Here is a 12,689-nt window from a genome sequence, read left to right on the forward strand (position 1 = left end):
CAGATTTTCTCGACAATTGTACTTGGGCAATGCTGGCCCCGGTCGTTGCTCCACCCCCTCTGCCGATATGGGGAGAGCCATAGACTAACACATGCTTCCTCCGATACATATAAAGTTGCCAGCCACTTCTTTTCACCTGACAGCGAGGGGTTTCACTGGCAGGACGTAGCACGTGGGAGGATCACGTTATTCCCCCCAGTATTCCCCCCAAAGGCTGTGGCCTTTGAAAGTGTGATATGGATATAGATACAGTACATGTGTGTAAGGGACTGTACATGTACATAGACATATAGAGTATGTGTGTGTTGAACACATTGTGTTCTCTATATTTCTAGCCAATATGTCTGCCTAGCATATACAGTATGTGTATATGATTGAAATGAGTGGAAATGCACTCTTGCTGCAAACAGACTTGAGTATAAATTCTGTCTAGAGTGAAGGGCTTGGCATTGGTCTGCTGCACGTCTGCAATAGCCAACAACACAGACCCATGTCCTGGTCACCCATTGATCTGTTGCACTGTCGGCAATAGGCAATAACACAGACCCATGTCCTCGTCACCGTGGGTGATGTTTGTGCACACATGTTCTGTACATGTGTGTATAAACAAAACCTTGGTCTAACTCAGTGGTTCCCAACCTTAGGGTCGCAACATTAAGTGGGGTCACCTGGAATTCAAGTTGGGTCGCCTGAAATTTCATATATACAGTATATGAATGTTGCAGTCTCTCTGGGCCAACCAGTAGCAAATAGCTTTGCTACAGTATGGTCACCTTGTGGTTGTTTATTGTATGCTAGAAGTATAATTGAAGAGGGGCCATCACTTAGTGGACTCCAGCTTTATTAAACTACTAGTTTATTAAACATTTAATGTTGACCTGTAATAGCCGAGCCATGCTTTAGGCCCTAAAGTTCGTTCTAGTGTGACGGACGGACGATTCCGAAGGAACGACACACACACATTCTCATACACAAACACCCACACAGATATAGGCATGTACACATACACTATAGACATAGTATACACACATAACACACAAAGACTAATAAATACATGCACTCACACATACTGCACACACAGAAAGATAAAACGCAAATTTACAAAATGTGTGTAAATGCTGTATGTGCAAACGACATTAAACACATACACAAACACAGACTCAACAAATGCAATCACCCATACATTTACAGACACACATGTAATCTATCAGAGACTAATAAATGCATGCTGTACACACAGCATAAAAGTGACACTTTGTATGCAGAAGCTCTGCTCCGAGAAGATCAAACAGTGGTGAAAAAACAGGATCTCATTTATTGGGATTAATAAAAGTACAGTGGGATGTGTTTGAGTCTGTTTGTTCTACATGTAAGTCCTGAAGATAAAGAGAATGAAGTGAGCAGACGGTGCAAATTCAAAGAAAGTACACTAAAACTCAAAGAAAGATTACACTAAAACAAAGAAAGCCGTGTTGGTACAGGCTGAGTAAGAGGGAGAGGGAAAATGAGGAGTGTAACTGTAAAAAAAAAAGTAAGACAGAGTGTAACTGTAAAGAAAAATGAGTAAGACAGTGTAACTGTAAAAAAAAAGAGTAAGACATAGTGTAACTGTAAAGAAAAAAGAGTAAGACAGTGTAACTGTAAAAAAAGAGTAAGACATAGTGTAACTATAAAAAAAGAGTAAGACAGAGTGTAACTATAAAAAAAAGAGTAAGACATAGTGTAACTATAAAAAAAGAGTAAGACAGAGTGTAACTGTAAAAAAAAGTGAGACAGAGTGTAACTGTAAAAAAAAGTGAGACAGAGTGTAACTTAAAAAAAAGAGTAAGACAGAGTGTAACTGTAAAAAAAAGAGTAAGACATAGTGTAACTATAAAAAAAAGAGTAAGACATAGTGTAACTATAAAAAAAGAGTAAGACAGAGTGTAACTGTAAAAAAAAAGTGAGACAGAGTGTAACTGTAAAAAAGAGTAAGACAGAGTGTAACTGTAAAAAAAGAGTAAGACAGAGTGTAACTAAAAAAAGAGTAAGACGGAGTGTAACTGTAAAAAAAGAGTAAGACAGAGTGTAACTGTAAAAAAAGAGTAAGACGGAGTGTAACTAAAAAAAGAGTAAGACGGAGTGTAACTGTAAAAAAAGAGTAAAGGTCCTTACACATCGGGAGCGTTTTTTCTGTGCGATTAATTCGCACGTCAATAATATTTTCCGAACCTATATCAGTCAATGCAACCGTGCATACCAACGGCAAAGTTTCGCTGAGCGTTATTGCGGTGTTTATTTTTTCGAACCACGGTCGATTTTTCAGAAATTCGCTTCCGACGTGTGCACATCTGTGGCTGTGATTGACAGGTGGGTCAAAACTCGCATCGCAATTTCGTGCCATATATTCGCATCGCTCTTGATGTGTGAGCACCTTAAGACAGAGTGTAACTGTAATTATATTTTGTACAAAGGAGGGCATGAAGTCGGGGAGAATTGGCCTGATCAGCAGAATGCTGGGAGCTGCTCACTAGTCACAGTGTGACCTATGGCCCTTTGCTGCCCGCCCACTTTTCAGCAGCCGCAGGCTCTAGTCCGCCCTGCAGAGCCGACCAGCCAGCCTCCTGAAGAAAGGCAACACTCATTAGTCAATCAGCGTCTGTAAGAGATGTCCTCCTCAACCTCCCTCAACCCTCACAACTACACTACCCAGCATGCTGAGCAGTGTGCCAGCTGGAACCCAGCCCAGAGTTAAAACTTATCTTTTTGCATTCTTCCCCTTTTTTCTGTGCTTTCTTTTTTCTCTTTCCTCTCTCTCCTCCCCTCTTCTCTCCAAAATCTGAAGTCCTCCTGGCAAATGGCGGTCCCTTTCACCACTTCCCCATTGTGCGCCTTTTTTCTCTGGGCATTTGGCGAAGTTTCTAATATTAGGCTGGGAGTTCATTAGCGTAATTTAACAGTGTCTAAAGTTGTTCCACTCTCTCCCTCTGTTTGGCAGTGAGCTGGGATCTGTCACCATGATGTATTCACCGTTAATGAGCTTGCCTTGTTTATGCTTTTACAGCGCCATGTGATAATTAAACTGCAGAGAGGAGCGTGAATTAATTGCTCTCTGTTTACCTCACGAGTGTGTGTAATTGTTGTGTATTTGTGCACTGGAAGACAGGTGTCATTCAAGTGTGTGTAGTGATGTGTGTGTGTTTGTGTATCTGACATCATGTACTATTGTATTACAGCTGTATGCGTGTGTATGTGAGTGTGTATGTGTGTGTTTGTCAGTCAAAGCTGATTAAGAGCAGAGCGAGTGTGAGAGTAGAGGATGCTACAGTATAGTTCCTCCCAAACTGGCTTTTCTCATAGCTGCTTCTGACAGCTCTATAATTACAGCTCTATTATCAGGCAAAGTGTGTGTGTGTGTGTGTGTGTGTGTGTGTGTGTGTGTGTGTGTGTGTGTGTGTGTGTGTGTGTGTGTGTGAGAGAGAGAGAGAGAGGATGGGTGTCATTGGTTTGATGAACATAGAATTCGGGAGTCGCACAATGCTGAGTGGTATTTGTAATTGTTTGTTACAGTATGTAAAGAAGCATAAAACAAACATTTATCATGAATGGAGAAGAGAACAAAGGCCGTATTTTTTAACGGTAACCAAAAAGATATGAAGGCAGATTTTGAAATGGCGTCATCTGTCTCACTGTCACAAGTTTACAACTGACATTTCAGTTCTCATCCATCGGGTTCATTTGAGCAGGTGAAAATAACTGCATTTGGGCCGCCTGAAAATGTGGGTCTCAGTCTTCTCAGTCCTCATCCAAGTCAACTGTAGTCTAGTTTGTTAGGAGTGAGAACATAACCCAAACAAACTACAGGATATGACCCCAAAGCTCCTGTTGAGACAGATAGATCTAATAGCCAACTGATAGATCTAAATCTAATAGCCAACTGTTACTCTTGCTTGGAAAACCTAGCACAACAAAATATACCTAGGGCATTGACTCATATTCAGCTATTTCTTTGCTGGAATAATTTGCTGGCATAATGGCCAGAGTAAGTAAATGACAGTAATTGGATTTGTTTCGCCTCCCCCTCACTGCCAAAACTAAACCAAAACTCTGTCCAATAAACACGCTACTTGTGAGTCCTTGTGACGTTTGTTTACAAGCACTAGTCATTTTATTTCAAAATTTAATTAGATAAACCTCTTGAGATGCACCATCGCGTTTCCGAGGGGGTCCTCAGGCACAAAACATAGAAGTGAACAACATTTAAATAAAACAAAATACATAAGTAATACTAAAGATAATAATAGATTAAACCATCCAATGACACAAAAATGTCAACATAATAACATTTACAAGGACATACACATACTGTACGGGCTCTCACACCAACCCAAACCACACCCGCTACATCTTAAGCATTCATCCTGGAGGTAAGGCTTCAGATTTCTTAGTTTTTACTGTATTTTACTATTTTCCACCATTTCCCCGTGTTTGGCATAGGGATCCATTTCCCATACATTTCTGTGTAACTGCATGAAATTGATCCCTATTCCAAACATGGGGAAATGGGGGGAAATAGTCAAACACAGTTTGTAGTAAAAACTACAAATTTGAAGCCTTGACTCCAGGATGGATCCCTAACATCAGGGAATTTATGATTTTGGGGGAGAAGTGGCTGGAGGTCCAAAAGAAAGAGTACTTTTCAATCAAACTGATCAAATTTAACACATTCACTGCCAGCCTTTTTTTTTTTACTGTAGGTAGCTTTTGCCAGAGGGTTTTTTTGAGGATTCTGGCTCATTTTACAAGAGCCAAGGATAATTTTCTGCTTGGAGTTTGTCAACACAAAGTTCACAAAAGTACTAATAGAATGTGTGCTTTCTCTGTCTAAAAGAGTTAGTTTGTAGAGTTAGTAGTTATGTAGATATTAGCCGTTGAGTACAGCATGGTTTCAGCGTCTGAGACAAAAAGCTGAGATAATCGCAGTTTTGTGAAATTCAATATCAAACAGTCACTTTAACCATTTATTTTTGGCATCAGTGAGACATCAGACATAAACAATATAGTTCTGAACAGTAATTTCCTCCATAGCAGCACCCGCACCCCCTCTCCTTACAACTCCTCCCTCCGTGGGCGTGTCTGGTGGATTTCAGCAGCGTTTGTCAGTCACAAGCCAGTCTCTCCTGCCTGTCTGAGCAGTGAGCAGCAGCCTCTCTCTCTGGCGGCCCCTCGTCGGCGAGCGTGGATGTGGCTTAATCCGTTCTTGGATTTTCGGTTGAGAGCTTTGACGAAGCCTTGTGTGACTCTAGGCTTTATGCTGCGCGCTTCAAAGTGTGCTTTCCACCCAGTCCACCTTTGGAACCCCCCACCGCCGTGCGCCCGTGTGAAAGGTTTTCGCCTACAGTATGAGAATGAGGCTCGTTCGCTTCTGGGTCCTCGGTTGAGCTCAGCTGGAATGCGTGCGTTTCTGGCCAAACAACACTCAATAGTCTGAGCACCGTCGCCACTCAGTGGGTCGGCGGAATGGATTGCACACGCCCGGCGGCTCTAACAGTATAATAGAAGATGCAAAAGGGCCAGATCAACGATCCACCGTCAAAAAAAAAACAACGATTTTTTTGACGTATCAATACGTCGCTGGCAGTCAACGGTTGGATTCTGCTTGACGTATCAATACGTCGTTGGCAATGAACGTGTTAAAAGCAATAGGAAAATTATGAAAATTACTTTGAGGCCATGCAATTTTCACCAACCACCTTTTGTTGGACAATTCCAATTTCCATGGTCTTTGGTCCAGGATGCAAGCATGAAAAATAACATGCATGACATTTGTTAAAAAGAAATGCCTGGGGGACAGAAAATGGCACTTTTGAATGGAAGTCAATGTGATGGAATCCGTCAGTTAACAGTAAATATAGGATCATTTTGACTACAGGGTGACAGGCAGTGTCCCTAACGTGAAGAGTGTCACACTTTTGTGCGCCCCCCCCCACTCCCAAAAAAAACAAAAAACAAAAACACCTGGGTCTAATTTCAGACCGTGCCGACTAACAATCTCAAAATCATCTCTAGATTCGCTACGTGAATCTGAAAAATTATGGAATCCGTCCCCATCAGCGTACAAGGATGTTAAGGGGGTAGGCTACCGGAGGCGAGACATAGCTGGCGTCAGCCATTGTGATGTCAGCTTGATACCTGTAAAGTTTCATGACTGCATCTTGCATGGATTTGACACTATCGTACTGACAAAATCTGTCCACAGACACCTGGCAAAGTGCCAAAAACTGTGGTAGTTCCCGGAACTTCCCGCTGCTATACTGTAGGTGTCCCCAGCACCACATTTTACCATGGTGATACACACACACACACACACACACACACACACACACACACACACACACACACACACACACACACACAAGGTGAAAACAATACCAGCCCTGGATTGACATTATTGTATGGGAAAATAATACGAGCGCGTCTTCTCTTCCAACGTGTCTTCAGCGGAGACTCCTGTTTGACGTTCTGGTGACATCATTGACCATATATGGAGCAAGAAAGGAGGCATATTCCATCGATGTTTACGCTTGTCTATTGTTTACCACTGCCTTGGGTCCTTTGGGGGTCCTTGCTATCCCACAATAGGCGGCTAACATGTGCCTGATGAAACATTAAGCTTAAAATACGTTCATAGTCTAGATCAGTGGTTCTCAAATGGGGGTCCGCGGACCCCCAGGGCTCCGTGGCACTTTGCCAGGGGGTCCGCGAAAAGTTTTCAAGTAAAAAAAAAAAAAATTTTTTTTTTTTTTTTTTTTTTTTTTAATGCTACATGTTAGTTATTCCTTCTCAAACTACTTCCTACATGGTGCTAGTCTATCAAAATATCTTGGCTGTCATTGATTGTGTTGCATAGTGGTTTTCTGTACTGTTGACAAATTGTGATATTGTAAGTCGCTTTGGATAAAACAAAAGTGTCTGCTAAATGACGTAATGTAAATGTAATGTAATAATATTTTTTTTTTTTTTTTTTTTGCAAAATCTTCATAGTTCAACGAAAATAGTTTATGCTTTAAATCTAAAATGGTTCATGGATTACATTCTAATAACAAACCTATCAAATTAAAAGTCAAGCACGTTACCGTGGAAACAATTAAGCTTAGCCCAAAATCACAAATCAGAATGAGGGGGTCCCCGGTATATTTTCTATCTTGTAAGGGGTCCTTGGCTGAAAAACATTTGAGAACCTCTGGTCTAGATAACGTAATTAATATCAATGTTCCTCATTAATGATACAACATTTCACCCGCCCGCAATCCATCTGCTATTAATCAGAATGTTTATTTTTATGATCCGCCCACAGGGCGGGATATCCACGCTCAGCGCGGTTATAACTGTGGCCCGTGCATCTCTATTACACATTATAAAACGGCTCTCTCAAATCAAGCAATCTGATTGGTTCCCAGCCATTGTATAATTCCAGTAACCGAGTTCAATAACCCATGGCCATGGGTTATTGGTTGCCATGGCAACTCTCTTACTAAGAGAGTAATAATAAGGCTTACCTCAAATGACAACGTAGGAAAAAAAATGGCGGAGACAGCTGTCAGATCCTTGTGAATCGATCTTCGCTTATAACTTTACTAATACTTCGCAGAAAATGATGTTTTGTACAAGAATAGATGCGGGCTAATGTCTTCTTTGCAAAAGAAAGGCTGTTAACCCCGCATTTAACCCCGCATTTAACCCCGTAACGTTAGTTGGTGTCGGCTTTGCAGAAAGCATTCAGCTTCTCAGCAAGCGCTGAGAATGCAGCGCTGCGGCTGGAGCTGCCTGTCGGGGATTCCAGAAAGCTCTCAGCTACTCGGCAAGCGCCAGGATTGGCCAATGTCAACTTCAGTCTCCAGAACGATCCAATCAAATCACCCGCATGTTCTTGCGGTCCCGCCTTACAGTAGTGTTTCAACTGACTCTATCAGAATGACATGCCAGTCGGAGTCGGACTTATAGTATTATTATTATTATTATATTATCATACTTGGAAACCGTTTTATAAAAGCAATATAGCACTCGAGCTGCGTGTGTTGTGGAATATATCCCCCTGCTCAGCAGTTATCCCACTCAGCCTGCGGCCTCGTGGGATAACAGCTGATCAGGGGGATATATTCTTCACAACACACTGGCTCTCATGCTATATTGCTTAAGTAAACCATTTAGAAATGTCTATGGAGAAAATGAATGGGGAACTCACTTCTGGGGCAGGAAACGTCACGGAAGGTCACGTGACTGTTGAGCATTATATGGAACAAAGTCAGCTTTTCCACTGTGGTTCAGAAAGAAAACAAACTGTAGGTGTGATTGCACCCTAATTTAATTGATTTGAGGACTCATAACAAGGCAACATTATGCAAATCACCCTGAAGCGCTTGGAGCAGGTCTAGAGCAGAACAAGCTCTGATGTTCGAAATCAACAAAATACAGTTTTTATCTGCACTTGCCAAAAGCAATGTCAAAGAAATATAAAAATAAAAACTAAGTAACACACTGTAGCTTTCAAGGCCTTTGCAGACTCTGCCCATTCTGATGACCTATTGACAAAACAGTATGGTTTAAAAAGGATCTCTACGCCTCCTGTCCTCACCCCTGCTCACCACTGACCCATAAACATTCCTATTCTTTACTCCTCCGACATGCCATTGCTGTAGAGCAGTGTTTAACTTTGAACACACTGCCACTTTCCCTCTCCTTTTGGTGTGTGGCTTTTCTCAGATGCTGCTGATAGCTCTGTCATTGCAGCAGTATTATCAGGTGGCGACAGTGTGTGTGGGTGTAGGTAGCGAGTGAAGGTATGGGTGTAAGGCTTGTACACAGTACACAGTGTAACAGTTTGACGTCATTTTGCATCAACAAGTTGCAATATTGCCATTATCACCATATCACAATATGAATATAAATTGTAATGATGACAATAAGATATGGCACATCCCTAGTTTGTATGCAGTCAAGTTTGCCCTGAACTCAAATATATCAATCATTGTCAGGATTCCTTTGGGCCAATAATTGTTGTGAATATAGCTACATCCCAAAGGAATTTGTTGACATATACAGTAGGAGAAGCGCTTTCGCACACCTAAACATGACAGGTGCGTAGGAGAAAGACAAAAGCCGACTTAACTGAAAAGGAGAACTCCCGCAACACTCTCCACTTGCAATTAAAGAGTTCAATAAACAAAAGAAGAATAACGTTTCGGTACGCAGACCATCAGATTCTTTATAGAATTTAGAATCTGATGAAGGTCTGCGTACTGAAACATTATTCTGATTTTGTTTATTAAAGTCGAGCTGAACCCAAAAATTAATTTTCTTTTCTTTTAGTTCAAATACCTGGGTATGCAGTGCACCTCTTTAATGATGTATGCAAAAAAACAACAACAATCTAATTCCTTTAGTTTTTCACACTTTTTCACATCAAAAGTTCATTTTTCAAGATTTCATTGATAACAGTAATGTACAGTTTGCTGACGTCACCTAGTACTATCAAATTTCTACCCCATTTCAACCAATCATATCACGACATGCAGCTGTCAATCAAATCTTAATTTCAGGATAATTTTCTCTTCCAAAAGAAGGGAAAAATGGCACCTAGTGCCTGTCATCTGGCAGAGTTTCTAGCCCATAAACTAACTACTAACTTGAGCAATTATGCAAACTAAATCAAACGGTAATGTCTAAGAATGCAAAGAAATGTAACTGGCTCGTTAAAACACGCATTCCAGGAATATTATTTACATTTATAACGATAATGGCGCGCGCCTCCGAGCCTGACAGCCTCCCTGGCTGGCAGGGGTCGTCTCGGAGATTCCAGCCGGGCGGGCAGCACCCATGGATCGGCTTGTCCGCTCGCTCCGCACGAAGCCGGTGGCTGGCTGGTACTCCGCGGATCCCACTCGCGTAGCACGACAACACGCTGAATCCCACCCGATTTGGGGGTGGAACACGCCAGGATTGGCCGATGCCAAAGCCAGTCGACAGAATTGTCAAATCAAATCATCGACACCGTATATGGTCCGCCTCTCAATTTGTTTTCAGTCTGAAACGGACTCAAATGCACGTGACGAACAGGTTCACCTCGACTTTAAACTCTTTAATTGCAAGTGAAGACAGTGTTGCAGGAGTCCTCCTTTTCATTGACATAATAGTGCAGTAGAAATACGTATCGTCCCCATGGCATGTACTGGATATTCTTCTGTCTCTGTTTGAAAAAATAGAAACGAGCAGTAGAATCACGTGTGTGTGTGTGTGTGTGTGTGTTTTCCCTCAGAGTCAGTGCACCGCCACATGCAACACTACGAGGTGGAGTACCTGCAGTTTGCCTTTCGCTGGATGAACAACCTGCTGATGAGGGAGCTGCCGCTACGCTGCACTATCAGACTGTGGGACACATACCAGGTACACACACACACACACACACACACACACACACACACACACACACACACACACACACACACACACACAAACAAACAAACAAAGCAAAACTCTGTCGCTCTGTTTTTATCTGTCTATCTGGCGGCCGGTGTGGGATTTAAAAATAGGGTGTTTCTCTGATGCTGACACTTTTTTTGTGTCTGTAGTGGTGCTTCCCTAATTCCTTCCATTATATCCCAGCCAACCCAGCGGCATAATACAGAACAAAATACAAATGCTTTTATAAATGGATAAAATCATGGCAGCTCGCTCTATGATAGCCTTAATTACACGGAGCATGTAATACAGCCAAGTATCTGCCTCGGCCCCATCACGCAGCCAAGCTACTGACAATACAAGTATCTGCCTCGGCCCCATCACGCAGCCAAGCTACTGACAATACATACCTTAGTTGTTCGTTTAACATGGCCAGTGGCCTAGTTCATCATCTTGTTCATCATCTAGTTCATCTGCCATGATGCCTTACATGAAATATGGGTGCTTCTTCCGGTGTAATCCTCCCAGCCCCCTCCCACCGTTACGTTGCTGACACGGACACAACATAGCTCGTCTGTAAAACGATGTTTCAAAGCTGCAGGAGAAGAGAGCAAATCACGTCCAGCTTGGCCGATAAATATCCTGAGTTGTTCAAAGAGCAACAGGTTAGCGGATGTATAAGTCGTCAAATGAGTGTTATTTCTTTGTGACAAGCAACTTTTTTTTCAGCGTCAGAGTTTGACGAGGAAATACGCTGAGTACGAGCGCTGCAGACCCTCTGCCAACAAGTAACGTTAACAATCGGCTGCAACAATCAGTCACGTTCTAGACCGGACCTTGCATCCATAATCATTTTACAGCGGGGCATTCAAAAATAAGGTGGATAGACAATGAAAATGCTCTGTTGATGTATGGTGGTAAGACAGGGAATATAAAAGGCAGAGCTTTTTCATAGGCTAAACGCTGTGTCGTTGTGTTTCTAATGCAGTGTTAGGAGAGCCGAGGTAATTACCTAACACTGAAGGGGGTGAGGTAAGGTGATGGGATTTGGGTGAGAAAAGGTCACAAGGAAGGAAGGGCATAAGAAATAAAGGAAGGGCATAGTGAATGAGGAGGAAAGCTTGGAATGAAGGAAGGAAACATGGTTGAACGAGTAAGAGGCGTATGAAAGAGTGGACGTTAGGGAGGAGAGTGAATTCAAGCGTGAAGAAGGAAAGAAAAAAGTTCTGGAGAAGATGTGATGTGAGCAAGGGATTTGGTGATTGAGTTGTGACAAACGAAGATTGTGTATGTGTGAGAGGGAGCGAGATATTAATCCCCTACAAACACGTCTGGACCTGTCATTGATTCTGTTGACATGTGCACACGGCTTTATAGAAGGCGGATACAGCTACGCTAGATTGTTAACCTCAGCTAGCATTGTCAATAACACTTAGTGTCTGCTATTGATTCAGTATGATGGTGGTGGTGGTGTGTGTAGGGGGGGTGTACGTGTGTGGACAGTCCAGGGCAGAGCTGAGTACATATGGATTATACTGTTGATGCAGAGGTTGAGAGTGTAAAACCCCAGACACACCAAGCCGACTGTCGACAATGACGGGGCCGTTGGTGAGCGCCTGTCGTCGCCCTCGTCTTTGGGGTGCTGGGGTGTGTCCCACACCGTTGGAACTAGTCAGCCTTGTCTGCAGCTTTTTCGGCCGATACATGTTGAATCGACATCGGGTCGTCGGTGAGAAATCACTCTGATTGGCTGGTCAACTGGTTAAGTGAAGCAGTGCATGAGAAGAGAGGGCACGCACAAAACATTCTTCTTATTTTTTTACTTAATCTAATCTGATTATTTCAATACACAAATATTTTCAGGATGACGTGGCCTTTGGGAAAGCCCCTTGAGTTTGTCGCTGCATGATATCACCCTTATTCTTCCTTTTTTCCCCTTTATTCTTCCTCCGCCTCTTCCTTTCTTCTGTCACAAGTAAAAGAGCAGGCACGGGCCAGTGCCATTTGCAACTTTTTATTAGAAGTAGCTAATTTATAGTAGGAAACCGTTTAAGTGGTGAGCGAGAGTGATGTGAAAATGAATCATGGTTTGTATATCCGCAGTCCTACTGTAGGTCTCACGCAGGCGCAGAACGTACGTGCTAGTTGACCGTCGGCTGTAGTCTTTGTGGTGTGTTCAACTGCAACTTTCTGGTCCCGACACAGAACGTGAGGCGACGCAACAGTGTTGCCGCTGATCCTTTGAAGTTGTA

The 12,689-nt window shown here is 42.5% G+C and overlaps 1 protein-coding gene across 1 annotated transcript in view; it reads left to right on the plus strand.

The window, feature by feature from the left end:
• The window catches only part of tbc1d22a (TBC1 domain family, member 22a), a 365,114-nt gene that overhangs the window by 251,871 nt on the left and 100,554 nt on the right, over nucleotides 1-12,689 (plus strand). The window contains exon 13 of the mRNA XM_083651077.1: nucleotides 10,295-10,422. Within this exon, the coding sequence (XP_083507203.1) occupies nucleotides 10,295-10,422 (128 nt within the window). The remainder of the gene's footprint in view (nucleotides 1-10,294; nucleotides 10,423-12,689) is intronic.

Source organism: Poromitra crassiceps (assembly GCF_964638095.1).
Source record: "Poromitra crassiceps genome assembly, chromosome: 2".
NCBI classification, from domain to species: domain Eukaryota; kingdom Metazoa; phylum Chordata; class Actinopteri; order Beryciformes; family Melamphaidae; genus Poromitra; species Poromitra crassiceps.